Source organism: Polyodon spathula, chromosome 20 (assembly GCF_017654505.1).
Source record: "Polyodon spathula isolate WHYD16114869_AA chromosome 20, ASM1765450v1, whole genome shotgun sequence".
Lineage (NCBI taxonomy): Eukaryota > Metazoa > Chordata > Actinopteri > Acipenseriformes > Polyodontidae > Polyodon > Polyodon spathula.
Window position 1 is genome coordinate 4,472,515 of NC_054553.1, and position 18,494 is coordinate 4,491,008.

Here is an 18,494-nt window from a genome sequence, read left to right on the forward strand (position 1 = left end):
TTGCAATAGAATACCAAAGTAGGAACTAATTCAGGAGTATCTGTCTCCTTTAATTTCCATTAAATCAACACCGAATCCCTGGCTCTTGAGAAGCATCACCTGCTCAGGTTTTGAAAGGTGGTGAAGGTTTCTGATGGGAATGGAGCGTTGAGCAGGCTCGTGCTGTTTCTCAGTACCATACATACAGTAACCTTGACACATGAAACCTCGGCTCCATGATGTCGAATGTTTGTACTGCACTACTGCAAGCCTTTGACAACTTGAAACGCCTTGCACTGAAGGCTTCAAATAAAAATAGTTCTACAGTACAGTAAAGAGGCTTTGAGGCTTGATTTGAAGTCTAATCACATTTGAGGTGCACCCAAAGCAATACATATATAAGACAAGGATAATAAATATCAGAGTTGGCACCATGAGTTGCATTTATTAAACATCTGAAGATGACAGATAGGCAATATTAAATTGAAGCATAAAGCACAAGAAAAGAAAACAAAAGATCTTCAACATTAGTTAAGCGAGCTCTAAGAATTGTATTCTTGGCACAGTACTTGATAGACTAACTCCTGCTTTTTGTTTCGAACAGATTCCCAGAAGTCTTTTGAAACCAAATCTCAAACAGCCATCGAGGGACATAACGTCAGTCTCACATGCCTTGCCACAAGGTACATGTATAAGGAGCTGAGCTGGCACTACCCCAGCAATGAGACGGTGGCCGACGTGTCCTTGGAGTATGGGACATACTCCATCAAGCTGTCCTTCGCCTTGAAGAACGTGTCCACTGAGGACGCTGGCCTCTATGAGTGCAGAGCACACGATGTGTACCACAACACAACGATTCGGCAGAAGGCAGAGCTCCTTGTTGTAGGTAAGCTATGTGAGCACGGCTTCCGTAAAGGCAGTTCTGGTGGCCACACCACTCTTATCTTCATTCTGAAGATTACCCAGGATATTGCCTTTAGCAGCTGACAGCGGATCATTTGAATGTAAGTTCACTAAGCAGGGCCGGCAGCAGAGTGTGCCCTACTGGGGGATGCATTACGGAAAAGGTCCACAAAGTCAAATAATTCACACTGCAGTACGACTCCGCCCTTAAAAGGCACTCATTAGAAAACATCACATACTGTGAGAAAAGGGGACCCTACAAAGGGGGTATGCTAATGGGCGGTAGTACTGGTATTAATTTGCAAATATACAACCTTAGAAGTTTTCCAGAAATAATGCATATTATAGTTAGATTTTTGTGTTTAACTTTACTTTTATTAATGATTTGTCATAGATTTGTATCTCAATCTGGAATCTTAACTGTGGGGGGTGGGGCACAGCCCCCTAAGCCTCTCCCCTTTCCAGTAAGCCCTATGGTTCTTAGTCACCGACTGACCATGTGCTGCAGTCTGTTCTTTCCATTCTCGCTTCTTAACTCCCAGAGTTAGTACCACCAGTACTTCTATATTTTCTTGATGAAATGCTGTGCTGTATAAACACCCACATTCACATAATCCTGCAGGGAGTGGCAAGGCTGGGTGCTGAAAATAGCTTCAATAGTGTCAAAAGGTTACAGGTCATTTGAAGGTACCCACAATGGCAGACCATGACTGTACGGCTCGGTCAACAGGGTTCCTTTGCATTGCTGTCATCCATTTAACAGAATGATTCCAAGCAGTCAAAGTTCTAGTAATATTTCTTTTTGGGGAGTAGTGTTATCTCAGTCCGTCTCCTGAAACTTGATCAGCCTGTACAGTAGATAAATACAGAGGCGTGCTTAATAGCAAGACTGGCATTTAGTGCACAGCCAGTCTGGCGCTAGGTTTTGGAAGACAACAGAAGATTGCTCAATAACTCCTCTTTCCAAGAATGGATTATGCTGACTTTATATGTATCCTCTCTTGTATAACTATGCAGCGCTGTTGTTCCTCACTTTAAGTGTTTCAGTCATTGTCGTTTTCAGCCTGTTTTGTTGTTTTTTTGGGTTTTTTTAACATGTTTGCTAGTTTTCTGAAGTGATATTTTAATTTTTAAAGATGTGCTAGACTGTCTGGAGTAAGCCAGCTTCACTGCAGAGGAAGCACATGAAACTCCAGATCTAACAAATGACTTTTTTCTTAAATTAAACCCAGATGTTTTTGTTTTGTCCAAACTGTTTCGGCCACCCCTTCAATATTAAAATGCTGGCAAGAGAACGAGATACTATTAAAAATGAAATCAGTAAGAAAATACCTTAAAAATAAAGTACTGGAAAGATCATTTTGTTAGACAGTTTTTTTTCGGGGGAGGATTTCCTATGGGAATTGTAAACACCACATGCTTTAGATTTGGTAAGTGATGTGTCTTGGAAGGACTGTAATACCAGTAGGTACTATTGTTCTGAGTCACTGGTTGACAGTATTGCTTTGTTATTTCCATTCTTGCTTCTTAACTTCACTGACCACAGTTACTTTCAGATCTACACCACCAAGTCAACTGTCCTATTTTTACAAACTGGCTTTTTATCTTAGTTTTTCAAATTTTACAATTAAAAATACTTTTTTTTTTGTCTTTTTTTTAAATGTTATTACATTTTGTATTAGTTTTTAATGTAATGGTTTGTTTATTTTTTGTGTGAAGCACTTTGGGGACCTTGTGATAAAAGACGCTATAAAAACGTGTGTTGTACTGTATTGTATTTCTATATTTTATTGATGAAATGCAGCATTGAGTCAACGCCCAAATAATGCATTTATTTATTTAACCAGGAGATTTAACCATTGAGACGAGGCGTCGTTTACAAGGGGGTCTTGGAAAACAATAAAAAGAAAATAACAATGTATAAAAAGACAAATAACACAATAAAAACAAGTGTAGTTCAAGCTTAATCTCCCACGTATAAAATCGGCCACAGCGTACGTCAAGGCTCTGAAATGAAAGTGTATTTTTATAGTGTCAAGTCAAAGGTCAACCCACTCACACTTGACATGTTTTAGTTGAGGGTCGCAGACACTCATTTTTCTGATAAACGATTACCAGCTAGCGAGAGCTAACAGAGATAATCACTGATAGGGGCCGCAAAGGGCATGTTTAACGTCTCCATTGAACTGTGACGACTCCATTAAGCCTCTTGCAGTGGGTAGGGCTGGCAGAGTTATATTTTAAAGGAAATGGAAAGGCAAGTAACAGCAATAAAACTAAGAAACAACTTAGCTGCATTAAGGAGAAGATCAATTGTTTTTTTTTCTTTGTAGTTTCTTGGTAGTTTTATATTGTTAAAATAATTTAGTAGTTTGTAGGAAATTATGCAAATAACAACCACTAACCTTTTGCTTAGATTACAAGATTGTTCTGTTTTTACTACAGAATTGAATCACTTGTAACCCTTTGCAGTGCTGTGCATTATGTGACTGTGCTATTCCTCCCTGTTGCTTGTGTGTTCTAGAACGCAAGGTCCCTTGGTTACAGCAGAACCTTACAAACCAGGATGTGAACAGCAGCAGCACGCTGATTCTAGGGTGCCATGCCGACGGGGTGCCCACTCCTTACGTCACCTGGTATAAAAATGGAGAGCCGGTCCAGCCAGCCCCTGGTGAGTGAGTGAGTGAGTGAGTGAGTGCAGGCATGCCATACAGAATGGAGGAATCCTGTAAACTCCTGTGTGCACTGAGATGCCATTCCTGTTATGTTCCTGCATTAACTAGATAAGGGCTATGTCTGGTTGCAGAAAAGGTAGGTCACAGTCAATGGTAAAATCTGAAGGAATTCAATTCAGCCCTCAATATTATACAATGTGGAGTCACTTATGAGGATGAGGCTCCCCTTTTCCAGATTATGCTTTTGTGTTTTCAAATGTTCTCATTCTAAGGAAGAATACAGTAGCAATGTCTCTTAACTATACTGTACTACCATATTATAATAAGTTGGTACTTTATTATGTGATAGATTCATATTGTAAACACACACACACACAGACACACACATATATCTGTATGTGGTTTTAATGTGGTTTGATGTTTCTTCGTTCTGTTCCAGGTATTACCCTAGGGGCTGATGGTTTATTGACCATCGAAAGGGTGAAGAAAGACGATGGAGGACTGTACGAGTGCTGGGCGAGCAACGACGAAGGAGAAGTGAAAACAGCTGCCATCATCACTGTGCTGGGTAAGATAAAGAATTCACAAACGCATGAAAACAAATGAAAAGATGCAGTTTGTACTGCGCAAGTTCACAACTGTGATAGCCTCTTAATAAGAATGTTTTAGTGGGTATGACCTCATCACAGACATGTTACAGATTTCAATAACTTGGGACCCAAAATGAGGGGAAGTAGGAAAATATAAATCCATACATCATTGACAAGGCGTTTATTGCATGAGCCTGTACTTTCACTTTAACTGTCAAGCTGTGTTGCAATAAGGAAATGCATTACAACATCATTTATTTAGAATAAATATACATATATTTTAATACTTCCAGCAGTAGAGACACACCGCAGCCAAATGAGTCCAGTCATGGTCAACGTGATGACTCAAGTGTAGCAGAGCTGGTGTTTTAGTTCCTTTTCATTTTTGACAACTTGGGGCGTTTGCATTGGCAGTCCATTACACAAAACAAAATGGCCTACCTTTTCAATGCTGCATAAAGATGGAGTTGCTGCACCATTATGTATGTTTAATTGGCGTTACGCATGGTGTTTTAGGACTAGAAGAGAAGTCTAACTGGGAGGTAATTGTCCTGGTTTGTACTGGTCTGGTCGCCACTCTCTTCTGGCTGCTGCTGACCCTGTTCATCCGCAAACTGAAGAAGGTAAGTCAGCCCGAGCGTCCAGAGCTCCTTCTCCACGTGCTGATCAGCGGATTTCCTTCGTTGCTCTGCTGGTATTTTGTGTGCCTACCTGGAGCACAGCAGGAACACTGTGATGCCACTGTAGCTAAGAGGCTTGGAGAACAATCCCAGTGCTGTCCTTATTACAAACTGACCCCTAAAAAACAAAATCTAGTAACTGCATGTGATACTCAAAACATCAGCATGCAAAACCCGCTCAACACGGAAAGTACTCTCAGGAAAGCTGAGCCAGTATGACCGCTTGGTAATATTTTTACAGAGTCACGCTGCACTGTGGAATAATCCAAGGTGTATTACGAAATGATCAATGCATCATGACCTCTTTTCTCTTCTTGTGCACCACTGAACAATGGCGAATGTAGCATTGTCCAAATCATCTGTCAGGCTGATGACATTTAAACTGTTTCTTTTCCAGCCCAGCTCTGCAGACATTAAAACCGGCTACCTGTCAATCATAATGGACCCAGACGAAGTGCCTCTGGACGAGCAGTGTGACCGCCTGCCTTACGACAGCAGCAAGTGGGACTTCCCGAGAGACAGGCTGAGGCTGGGTATGCATCAGCACATCAGAGGCACATGACGCTGCTAACCAGTCACTTTACATTATCGTCAAACATTGTACTCCTACAAAGGCTGTACAAGCAGTGTCTTTAAATAATGAGTACGAAATTCAGCGTTACACATCCCCACAACTGCTTAAATAACACACCTGTCAGGATGTTAACAATGAAATGAAAAATGACAGGTCTGTTATTTAAACAGCTGTAGCAAAACCTGGGGACGTGCAACTCTTTATAACATGCTGAAAGAAATGTCACCCATCCATTTGGAAATGGCCCATTTTGACAAAAATTGATGTATTGTATCAATCTCTGCAGGCAAAAGGGAACTGATGTTTTTTTATAAGATTCATTCATTTAAAAAGAATTCATGAATTGGGCTCCAGGTTTGTGTGCAACAAAGAACATATGCATGGCAACCATTCCATGTTGAAGGAACAAGATATATTAAGGGCACATTCTTTTAGTTTCTTTTTTTATATATATATATAATTTGGCCAGTGTTTTGTAATACTTCACACCTGTAAGTGTCTGACCATGACTAGACAGAGCCTGGCTGCCTGTTGTAATTAGCAGTGTGTCTGTCTGACCGTCACACTTGAATCGTTGGATAGTAAGCAGACTGTTCTGCAATGGTTTTGTTTTTTCTATTGTTTTAATAATAACTGCTCTCATTTTTTTTACGCCAGGTAAAACTCTTGGCCACGGAGCTTTTGGGAAGGTGGTTGAGGCGTCTGCTTTTGGAATCGATAAATTATCAACCTGCAAGACCGTGGCTGTCAAAATGTTAAAAGGTATTTTCCTTCTTGTTTTAGACAAACAAGAACAAGTCTCAATCAAATGCACAAAGCTTTTAAAAGGCAGAGGTGTTTTATACCAATGCGGTAAAATGAATTCTCCTAATACGATTTTACCTTAATAACATTTCCTTTAAATGCTAAATGTTACTGTAAATGCTAGTATTGCGGATTATTATTTTTCCATTTGCATATGGTTCTGCACTTTAATCAGCTGTCCTCTTCATAAAAGAAAATGTATTTTAATCACTAATTGGCATAACTTCAAATGGCAAACCTTTTTTTATTCATATTTTGCATCTAATTGAGACATGATCTCATTGGAGGTAGTTTAAAGTTGAAAAAAACCAGATGTAATAGTTGTTATTTTAAACCTGTAACATTTCCTGGTTCACTAAAATGCAAAACATTGAAACCAAAACATATATGCATGAATCAAGATTTGAAGTAAACTCGCAAATACAGCGGATTGGTATTCATGGTTTAATTCACTTGAATTGAAAAAGTTAGGGAACTAAATTCTTCATGGTGTTTACTGTTAAGAGCTTACTGTATAAACATCTGTATGTATGTCGTTATGTCTAAGTGATAATCAATGTCTATTGAAGTACACTTACATTATTTCAAAATGCGCAGTGAAGCAACTTGCCACACCAGTAAAGAAAGCAGATAAAACAAACCTAGAATAAGGGCAATACTAAACATACTGCTTTATTAGATTTGACAAGAGTTCTGATCCATTTTTACATCAGCAATCCAAGATCTGCAGGTGCAGCACGGTTCAAAAGTGCCAAGTACACATGAAGTCAGTTTTGAAACATTTGTTTTATTAATTCAACCAAAGCTGATTAATTTCAGACTGCAGTAGACGACGTTGACACGCGATATGCAATATCCATTTTAGGGAATGAGCCAACTGAATCGTGAGGGCTTAGAAGTATTGATGCAGAATTACGTCAGCCGAGAAGGTTTTCTTAACAGTGCCTGGAATTCTCACTGGAAATGCTGAACTGAGCCGTGTCTGATTCAGCTGTTGTCAGCGCCCCTGTTTTGATATGTAATACCCTCTCATGAGGAGGCTTTGTTATCTATTGTGCTCACAACCAATTCCCTCTTAACCTGCACCCCTCACACCATCAGTCTCACTGAAGTATGTAAACAAGCGTCTCGCTGTGCTGCAGCCACATGGCAATGATAAATCAGAGCTTTGCTGGAATGTCTGTACCTTCGCATCCATCACAGAGATACAAGGGAGGCTGCCCTTCCTGTATGTTTTGGATAATATGAATCAGAGAGGAGGTTACACACAGTTCTAGAACTTAAAAAGACATCTGCCTTCATTGATGTGAGACCAGCATGCTTAAAATGAGCAATCCATCAATTGGAATGAAAAAAAATGCATGAAAATGTCATGGATGAGCCAAGAGGGAGAAACTGCTTTGTCAAATGCAGGATGATCCTTATAATCCCTTGAACAGCTAATTAGGGGGATTTCTTGAAAGACTGTCTTATTTGTGAATATTTGTAATGCACAGTTTGAAAGTTTCCTGAGCCTGCACAATGACAGATAATAATTGAACACACGCACTAATCCGGTCTGAATGGCAGCACGACTTTTCATAACTAAACTATAGTATGAGAGAAACTTAGAATTAGACTAGAATCTGCTGCACCGCACAAAACATTCTATTGGTTGTTTGTCACACATTTGAAGTAAATTAGTTTTCATCAGATCCAAGATTAAGACGTCAGAGTTAAATCTGGATTTGTGAAAACACATGGTGCATAAGGAATGTGTTCCACCCCCCCTGTCACTACGGGAACGAGAAGTTACTGCCTGCTGTTAATATTAGAACACAGCCGCTCGCACTGCGCAATAGAAAGCACCAAATTCAAAGAGGCAAATGGTGCAGCTCCAGATCAAGGCTAGGTACTAGCAGCTAGTGGTATCATCCCCTGGGTCACACATGCCAGTGATTGCTGTGCATGGTCTGCTAGACCAGTACTTTGGAATGAAGGATGTGCAGAAGAAAAGCAACAGCCACCTTGGCACCAAATGTGCTGCAGCTTCTCTCCTAATAAAATCCAATGTGTTCTGTGTAAATTATGGCTTTTTGCTCTTCCATGTGCTCAAGTGAACCTCAGAAAAATGCGAGAGGAACTATGGATTTTGTAAGCTGTGAAATGAATTTTGACTTAAAAGCTTCCCATGTGGACTTTAATATGTTTCATGTGTTCAAGGGAGACTATAGAACACATTGGGCTTTTTTACTGTGAAAGAAGGTTCCCAAGAAAATAAATTTGTTAATCTTAAATCAACCGATAAACTATAAACCTGACTTACAGTTAACATTATATAAAGAATGTTAACTTTCCTGTTCTGAGGAGTAAAAACCGAAGGACTTTCATGATTTGTTACAAGGCTATTTCAACCTTTATTTGGTATTGTGCGACCAGAGGAATCATCTGGTTACAATCTTCACTCGTTCACTTGCAGTTCAATATTCTGTCCAAACAAGCGGTCATCAGCCTGCATCGATTAACAACATCACATTCTAATATGTAATAAGTCTCATCTCTCTCAAGACCACGTTGATCCCTTCGTGAGGTGAAAGTCACTGTTTTTTGGACCAATGCAGTCACCAAACGAACTAGACTGGCATTGTTCTGCAGACAGCAGCACGTACCTGTAACTGTGTTTTTTTTATGTTTAACAGACGGGGCTACAACCAATGAGTGCAAGGCCCTAATGTCAGAGCTGAAAATCCTGATTCACATTGGCCATCACCTGAATGTAGTGAACCTGCTGGGAGCATGTACCAAGCCAGGGGGTAAGAGAGCACCTGCAGAGTCTGCAAGGCAGTGAAATGAACCAGGAGTGCATAGCAGCACACTAACCCCTAGTGGATCCCTAAGCTCCAGTGTTACTGCAAGTTGATGAATTGAGCAATGCTTTACCCATACCCGCTTGTGTTTTATTATATTATCAGGTGCTCTGATGGTGATCGTGGAATTCTGCAAGTATGGAAACCTGTCTAACTATCTGAGAAGCAAGAGAAGTGATTTTGTTGTGTACAAGGTGAGTCAAACAAGCGATCTCATACTGTGTAGTGGCCTTGTACTGGAGAATAGCGAGCCCAGCAGTCAGTCTCTATCCAGTTTCACACACGGTTGATAAGAGCATGGTGTAAAACTGGACTGTTAAAGTCAGGGCTGGCATGAAGCAAGTGTTATATATATCTCTATCAGATTGTTCAGTCTTTACAGTGCATATCCAGGGTTAACATGGATGTTAAGTAGCTTTGTTAATGTTCGAAGCAATTTGTACTGCAAAATGGTAATTCTTCTTGAATTTCTAGAGTTAAACTCAGATTTCCATGTGTTACAATGCTTAAACCCCACTATAACTGCTATAAGCCTTGTTAGTCTTGATGAGAAGGGCAGTGGCAGTCGTTACAGAATCACCTCACACGCAAGCAGAGCCCGGTTTCTGGAGCTGCCTTCTGTTTCGTTGCTGCTGCTACTTGGAGATCTCTTTCCCACACTCCAGAGCGAGGAGGGTTCCAGAGGGGAGTCGAGTCCTGACCTGACAGAGCTGATCAAGAGGAGGCTGGAGAGCGTGGCGAGTACTGGGAGCTCAGCCAGCTCGGGGTTCATAGAAGATAAGAGCTACTGTGATTCAGAGGAAGAGGAGGAAGGTAACGACAGGGTCTTCCTTCCAGAATACCTACCGCAAGCCTGACTGGAAACTTGGATTAGCAGACAGGCTGACCTGCTCTCTTGTTCACAACGTTTACACCAGTGTTAACTTTCATTATTTATTTATTTTTTCGGCTGGGGACAGAAAACGTGCTAACACTGTACATTAAGTGTCTGTAATTACTGTGTATTTACATGGTAGTTACTTAGTAAATACATGTGTACTTACACATCATTAGAATGTTAGTATGCATAGTTACAATGTACTTAATGTGTGAATCATTTTGCATGATATATGTAAGCACACAATTGTATCACAAAAGGGTTCAGGTTAGGTTAGGGCTATATCGTGCAAAAAAATAATAATAATCAAACATGCAAAGGAAGGTGGAAAAATAAAGATTAAAGAAAACACGGCACAATACAATTTGTTAACTGCTGCAATTGAAGTTACTCGTGGCTCTGAATTTACAGAGCTTCGTGATTCTGGTACACTGAGAAACCTTCAATAGCAATATGCCCAGCCCCTTTGATGTGGTGGTCAGGTTTGAAGATTTCTCCTGTGCCCTTCTGTAGATGCTGACGATTTATACAAGCGAGCTCTGACCATGGAAGACCTGATCTGTTACAGCTTTCAAGTAGCGAAAGGCATGGAATTTCTGGCATCACGGAAAGTAAGTACCCCGTGGTGGTCCCTCATTAATAAGTTTTGACTCTAGTGCAGGTCCTGAGTTTGAGTTTAGCCGTGAAGAGAATAATACGAAAGCTTCAGGGTCACATAGATCCGGGTTGTGTAAATCACCCTGTGTACAGTAGGTCCCTAGGGTGCATTAGTCACATTATGAGCTGCCTCAGTTTGGCTCTGCTGTAGCTCAAGTGCCTGTTTCTAATCAAGAGAAAAATGAACAGGCCAAGGGTGGAGGTGGAAAGGTCTGCTTACACAATGTTGAAAGCCCATTGTTACTGAGGCTGTAATAAAAAGTACAGCCCAAGTCAGTGAGACAACTGAAAATACATTTATCTAATTCCTTCACACAGTCGGAGTCAATGCACTGTTGCTGTCGTCTTCATCAGCATTATTAGCCTTCTTAAAGAAGTAGTTTGTAATAGAAGCTCTTTTCATTGCATCGAGATGAATCAGACAGGTGTGCGAGTCATGTGACTTAGCTTGCCTTTTATATGAGTTCCGATTCGACTACACTACTGCTGCCTATAGAAAATAGGGCGCATTCCAGCTCGACTCCACTCCTGCTCACGTGTAATTCACTGCCCCCAACAGGCAAGTACACAAACATACACATGCATTTAAAAGCACGGACACAAGCACACACAGTGCAAAGCCTTTGTCTCTGAAATAATTGAAAAAATGATTCATTGGCTTTATATACTCATTCTGCTCATGGTAGTACAGAGTGAATTGAACCAAACAGCATTTAGCTGTGCCATTAAAGATTGAAAGAAAGCCAAATGTACTTTAAAGGTGAACGGGAACAGAGGAGAATAGCAGACACACCTACGCAGAGGACAGTACAGCGTGTTAGAAATGTCAGCCCTGCTGTGGGGCTGCTGTGTTTAGGAGTGTAAATGTCATGGCAGAAAGTCAGGCTCTTTTTACAATAATGCACTGTGTTTATTTTCCATCCTTCCTTCAGTGTATCCACCGTGACTTGGCAGCCAGAAATATCCTTTTGTCTGAAAACAATGTTGTGAAGATATGTGACTTTGGGCTGGCCAGGGACATTTACAAAGACCCAGATTATGTGCGCAAAGGAGATGTAAGAATTTTGCAACATGCATTTTGCACAACTGTTACTGCATCTAAAGCTAACCACGACAGGCACTATGATTTTATGCATTTGCTTTCTTTATAGAGGAATAAGTCTGAGCTGAATACAAGAGCCATGTACAGTAACAACTAATTCATAGATAACTATATTCATGGTACTCTAGTGCTCTGGTAAATGCATACTGTATATGCAAATAATGGCATTTTTTAATTCTGGCGAGCTATCCTTATATCATCTCATATAACAAAAAGTGATAATTGCAAAAGACATTTACAATTGCTGAATGTTATGTTAACAATTAAAAAGCAGTGATTTGTCACAAATCATATCATCATCTATGTATTTTTTTAAAATTTTTATTTACAGGCCAGACTTCCCCTCAAATGGATGGCACCTGAAGCTATTTTTGACAAGATCTACTCAACGCAGAGTGATGTGTGGTCATTCGGTGTGCTCATGTGGGAGATATTTTCTCTCGGTATGTATAAAAGCATTTACTCTGTAAAGGGTTCATCAAGCCAAAAGAATGCCTGCTCTCTGAGCAAACAAAGCCTCTGCTTTATCCTGGTGCTTTTAACAGTGTGACAGATTACACAGACTAGGCCCCCCTGCTGGTGAGATGAGGTAATATGACACAGGTTCTTCATATACTCCCTCACACTGATCTAGCCCTTTCGGGCAATTGCTAAGATGCGTCTTCGTGGAGAATGAGCTGCCATTCAACCTCTTGCAGCTTTCATCCTGTAGGAGCAGGTCATGTTTGAGATCTGCTTAACTGACTGCATGTTCCCTGAAGTTCACAGAGTATGATACCGCTCAACAGGAACTGTTGTTCAATTTATGGTTTAAGGCAGGGGTGGCCAAAGCTGGCTCTTCCACTCCTGATCTTTGTTCCAACCCTGTTCTAAATTGTTTAATTGATCCAAATGAAACCTCCATCCAGACCCTGAAGTAGTTAATGATGTCATTTTACCTGTAAAACCTGGCATGGATTGCCTCTCCAGGACCGGGACTGGTTTAAGGATTAAGGCACTTGAAACAGAGAAATCAGTGATTTTTTGTACAGCTATAAGGGATGTTCCTAATGATGGAACTGAATCCTAAATACTGTACTTCCGTCGTGGCAAGGGTCCCATAATTGGAGGAAACAAGAATTTGATAATGAGCTGCTAGTTGTGCTTTTATATAACTTATATAAACCGTCGCCCAGTTTAACTAAACTGTGGTTTTGTTGACATGAAATTGAGCTTGACCCAGCTGTGTGGTATTTCGAATACTCACCACTAGTTTCCAAACGGAGATGGCAATTAGTGTGTCGGTAACTGCTTGATTGTCCTTCTGGGACGAGCTTGTCTAAAACCATCCGCTGTTTTGTCTGCGTTTGGAAACAATTAGTTTGCTGCAAATTGTCGTTGCACTCTGACCTAGATTCTGTCAGGGATAAGAGCTGTAAAACAGGCAAGCGCCACCACAGTGTAAGCCTTTTTACAAAACTATTGTGCGCCTTTGGGTGTGTTACTAATGACCCTTCTATAGAAATTAGTATACATTAAGAATTACACCCATTAACAACACTGGCACTTAAACAGAAATCAGATATTGTAAGCAGTTCAAAAGTGCACACATAGGCAGATTACAGTCATGACATCACGTCAACGTTTGCGTTTCAATCTGGGTCTCGCTGGCTGACTTCCTGAATGTGTTAGTTTAGGTGCCACGACTGAAAATACACCTTGTTTTCCCCTCCAGATACATAGCAATCAATAAAGATAATATTGAATTGCACTAAAATAAACCTCACATGACTTAGACTGGAGAAGTTAAATAGCTCTTAGCTGATGTCACCCTCACCCATCACAGGTTTTTTTTTTTCTTTTTGCTAGTCTGCCAACACCTACCAGATATCCATTTCTTCTGAAATGTCTCTAATTAAGATAAATACAGTATTATACACACACACACACACACACACACACACACACACTTTTCATATTATTATTATTATTATTATTATTATTATTATTATTATTATTATTATTATTATTATTATTATTAATAATGTATTTATTTGGTGTTACAGGGCAGTACTGTGCAATGTCACAATGCATGATTAACATTTAAATACAGTATAGTTGACAATAAGTACAAATAATAATGCTGAAATACAATATGAGCTAGGATGCAACCTGTTAGGATTACGACAAGCTATATATACAAAGACATATTAGCAGTGCAATAGTGCAAGAGTAGCGCATCAGCTGAGGATCCAGTAACGTGGTGCTGAGGTCAGGCAAGTGCAGTGCATCAGGTAGAACAAGAGATCTACAAGAGCAGTCTAAACAGGTTTTACCCCAATTCAGCTGTTAAACGCATTTTCTCATTAGCCAACAGAGAAAAGCAAACAGTAGCCCATTAGTTTTCAAGACCATGTCACTAACATACTTTGTTTAGTTTAACATACTAAAATAATATAAATACGACTTCCAACAAACACTACCAGAGGAAAAAAAAACAACAATAACATCTGGATTTGTTCCCAGAGAAAGGAAGTGGTATCATAATATGAAACTTTGAAAATATATCTCACCCCCCAGGCTAGCACTATCTACAGACCCCCCCACCCCCACTTCGCTCTCTTCCCCAGATCTGCAGGCTTGCTTTGTGAACGGTTCCTCAGTAAAACTCCACAGCTATCCAAAGCACATACACTGAAAGCTGCCAGCATCTCTATTTGAGAATGACAATGCGAGTTGCACTGCAGTGAGGGCATGGCATGCTTCAGGGCATGCTGTTGTTCATGCTGGCTTTGTTACTGAATGCTCCAGTGTTGTCCCTCCAGGTGCCTCCCCCTACCCTGGTCTACACATTGATGAGGAGTTCTGCTGCCGACTAAAGGAAGGGACACGGATGAGAGCTCCTGAGTACGCCTCCTCTGAAATGTAAGCTTTCTCCCAAAGAGACCTTTTAACAATGTGCCTTTAACTGGGGAACACTTTACATTAGGTGTCTCTAATTAATGTGTGATTGCATAGTAGTTACTTAGTAAATACATGTGTGATTACACATAATTACAATGTTAGTATGCAGTGTTACAATGTACTTAATGTGTAAATCTTTTATGTAAGTACATGTATTAGTACAAATACATTAGTAGTATGTATTTGGGTTACATCACAAAGGTTGACACTTTTACATTGTAACTATGCATAATAACATTGTAATTATAAAGGGTAAATAGTAAAATGAATATAATGTAATATAATATAATGAGATAAAAAATTAATACACTATTTTTTAAAGAAAGAATACAAACAAAACGTACAGTAATTCTCACATTCCACCCAGCTCATAGTGATTGAATTCAGTAGACATTTATCGGATTTGAATAAGCAGAGAGCTTCCCACATTATTAAATAATAAACATCATATTTCCCTGCTGGGTTTTTCAAAGCAAATTCCAGTATTTCTCATGTGTGTTTGTTTGAAAAGCAAACTGAAGCTTGTGATTGACAGAGAGTGGTCTGGATTTATTACTCACTGACAGTAATGCGCTGGTAACCTTAACCTCCCCGGAAAGAACTTGGTGCCTGACAACCAAGACCTCGCTCGATCTGTGACAGAACTCTGGCAGACTGCAGGGCAAGCAGGACATTCAGATACTCCCTCCGTGGGGTGCAGGTTCAAGCGTTCACGAGCTGGGTGCCAGTGAAAGCTATTGAAACAGAATGCGTTCTCTTACAGGGTCAGACTGAAAAGGAACCATTTAAATGTTATTGTTTCTTTGAGGAGACCCTAGCCCTCCACCGGACACAAGGTCCCTCCCTTGTCACAGTCACCTGTGTTACTGAGACGTCCAGTTTAAAGTTTACATCGACTGGTAGTAATTATTTCTAGCAGCACATACTGTAGCATTTAGTACCCGCAGCAAATCCCAGCTTCCTACAAACTCAAGCTGAGGAAACACAAAGCCACTTTGTGTACGGCACACCAATGGGGACTTGGGCTTTGATAAAGTTGCCTCAAACTAGGTTTCAAACCACTGTCCCTGAAAAAGTGACTTTGTTCCCTCAGCTTTAGCATTTGCTCTAAACATGTCTATGAGTAATAAAGTATAAATATTTTGCAATTCAGATTTACAAAAGCTGTTGTGTTTCTGCTCTGAACTCTTCCTTTAACCAATGACAATAGGCAGGATTTTAATAATGCACCTACAGGACTTCAAGGAGATGCGTCTTGACTGCTTTCATTGGACTGTTATTTATATCAGAAACAGATGGCCCAACCACGTGCTTTAATCCTTTCTCCATAAGAAACTGCTGCAAACAAGAGAGTTTCCTACAGAAACAGCAGCCACTGACAGCTGTTAACTAGCAGTCGCATAACAGGAAAGAAGTGGCTGGAAGCTTACATTGCAAGCTGCCTTGTAGAGCAGTCAGGTGTCTTAGCTGTTTGTTGATTTGTAGGCAATCAAAAGCAAACCCATTGGTTGCTTCCTGACTGACGATATCAACAGGATTTCCTTCAACTGATCTCCTTCTTGTAAACCCAAGAAAATCCCCAAAGTCAAATTTACTGGCTTCCTCAGAGTGCAAGAAAAGATGTTAATGTGCATTGTCTGTAACATATACCTGGAACTTGAATGATAGACACAGTTTTATTAATGAAGGTGAGGTTATGCTTCCTGTAGTTTAATGGCTTGTTCCTCTTGGTCCTCCAGCTATCAGACGATGCTAGATTGCTGGGAAGGGGAACCTACTGAAAGACCAAACTTCACAGAGCTGGTGGAGCGACTGGGAGACCTGTTACAGGCCAAAGTCCAGCAGGTATGAGGAACAGCAGGCAAAGTAATACAAGTGTCCTGGTTCATTAGGGAGCGTTCAAACACGCCATTTCGAACATAAGCAACGTTTGGGACTGAGAAAAGGTCATTCGACCCATCAAGGTTTGCCCCTTGTTAGTGTACCCTTCTCCCCTACTGGGAGATCCCCTTTAAAAGCACAGAATCTAGTCTTTTACAAACAACAACCAGCTTTCTCAGGGCCAAAACCAATTCACTTTTAGCTGGAATTTTGGAAAATACTAATGCCATAAACATTGCTCTTGTGGATCCATATCTGTTTTTTAAATCAAAGAACAACTACACTGTATCCACCTTTGCTCTGTTTATTGCAAGATTTTATATTTTTCCTAAAACATTTCTTTTTCCACTTGAGAATGAATTGCACTGGGATGTCAGTAAGGGGAATGCTACAGAGCCCCTGAGCTCCACTGGAAGAGGAAGATGGATCCAGCTGCATTCTTCCCTTGAAGAGACTGAAGAAAAGTAACCATGGCTGCATATGCAAGCCTGGCCATTATAGTTCCAAGTCTAGTTCACATCAGGGTTTTTTTTTCTGTTTGTTTCTATGATGTGAGTCCCACTTGTGCAAATAATAGTAAAGTACATGTTGATAATGATAACTTCACTCTAGGCTTTTCAGCTTAACCTTTTACATACTGAATCTCTTTTTAGGAGTTTAAAGCCCAGTGTGAAACAATCAGAAAGGGCTATGTCTTTAAACCTCAAAGCCCCAGATAATTGGGATCATGACGAGCTTGAAATTGGTCTTTGAATTGCCGTTGCTTTTTAAAAACTAACAAAAAGGAATTACAGCACAACAGTATAAATCCTGCTCTGAGAAGGGTGCACAAAGCTTCCCAGTACTGTGGGAATTACAAGAGATTAGGGAGCTGATCCTGGCCAGCCTGTAATATCTGTTGTGTATTACTATTGTGACTCTGTGCCTTTTGTATTTTATTTCTGCTTGTATTTATACTGCATATTTTATAGGTCTGTTGGAGAAGTTGCAAAGGCAAAGTCAGACTACACTTCCAGCAGAAACCGTCAGGCTTCACACAAAGCATCATATCCAGTGTGCAACACTTTCTCTCTCTCTTCAACTGAGCTGAACTATACCAGTCACTCTGGAATAATGTAACAGGGCAGAGCTTACAAAGTGACATTTATTAAAAGCAGGTGCACCTGACAGCACTCAAGGGGTTATTACATATTCTACACCTACTAATTCACATCATCCTTGCTTTGTGCAGGGCTAATAATTACACTGATAACATTTCAGGCAGGTTACCAGGTCCTTTTTTTAGCCAACTTGCGACTCCTAGATTTCCAGTATCTTTACTCAAATACACCTCAAGAGGTTTGACACGTTTTATTTTGTGTTTCTTTAACAATGTGCCTGGTGTGACCGTTACAGACACATTGTTCCAAGTCTGTGAGCACTTCACATTAACACTTTGTCCTGGCTGTGTTTCCGACACTCCCTTATGGACTGGTTCCATGTGCGTTCTCCTTTGTTTTTTTTTCCTCCAGGACGGCAAGGATTACATTCCAATAAACACACTGCTGGCCGAGGGACAGGAGACCTCCAGCACCTCTACAGAGGATGAGACCTCAAGCACATCTGTGAATCAGAGACACTCAGGGGGAACATGGTACTGCAAAGGTTTCAGTGCACAGAGTGAGCCTGTAGCCTGCAGCTTCCTAGCTAGACAGTTTAAGGATGGGACCTTTTCAGATCTGTACAGAATTCATGTTTTCACCTTGGGCAGCACTTTCAAGTAGAAAAGTTGACTATCATGGTTAGTTTGTGAGCAAGGGAGTAAATCTAGCAGAGCGTGAAGGAAAAGAGAATGCTGTGTTTCGTGACACCAGTAACCACAGCCCCAAAATGGATATTGCCAGAAAGTGAATAACTGTTTGTCCAAACATAAGTACCTGATATCCTACATATACCAGTTAAAATTATACCACTATTAAATGCACATCTTCAACCTAATTATGC

The 18,494-nt window shown here is 40.4% G+C and overlaps 1 protein-coding gene across 2 annotated transcripts in view; it reads left to right on the forward strand.

Moving 5' to 3' along the window:
- Nucleotides 1-18,494, forward strand: part of kdrl (kinase insert domain receptor like) — a 53,705-nt gene that overhangs the window by 28,194 nt on the left and 7,017 nt on the right. The window contains exons 13-27 of one of the 2 annotated variants that reach the window (XR_005946879.1): nt 584-865; nt 3,407-3,553; nt 3,997-4,125; nt 4,664-4,770; nt 5,225-5,360; nt 6,059-6,163; nt 8,884-8,997; nt 9,157-9,245; nt 9,717-9,864; nt 10,442-10,539; nt 11,518-11,640; nt 12,019-12,130; nt 14,492-14,591; nt 16,370-16,475; nt 18,023-18,170. Coding sequence is in view for 1 of the 2 variants with exons in the window: in XM_041219580.1 (XP_041075514.1) it covers nt 584-865; nt 3,407-3,553; nt 3,997-4,125; nt 4,664-4,770; nt 5,225-5,360; nt 6,059-6,163; nt 8,884-8,997; nt 9,157-9,245; nt 9,717-9,864; nt 10,442-10,539; nt 11,518-11,640; nt 12,019-12,130; nt 14,492-14,591; nt 16,370-16,475; nt 18,023-18,144 (1,918 nt within the window). In the remaining variant the exon portion in view is untranslated. The remainder of the gene's footprint in view (nt 1-583; nt 866-3,406; nt 3,554-3,996; nt 4,126-4,663; nt 4,771-5,224; nt 5,361-6,058; nt 6,164-8,883; nt 8,998-9,156; nt 9,246-9,716; nt 9,865-10,441; nt 10,540-11,517; nt 11,641-12,018; nt 12,131-14,491; nt 14,592-16,369; nt 16,476-18,022; nt 18,171-18,494) is intronic. The other variant, XM_041219580.1, reaches the window with a different exon arrangement.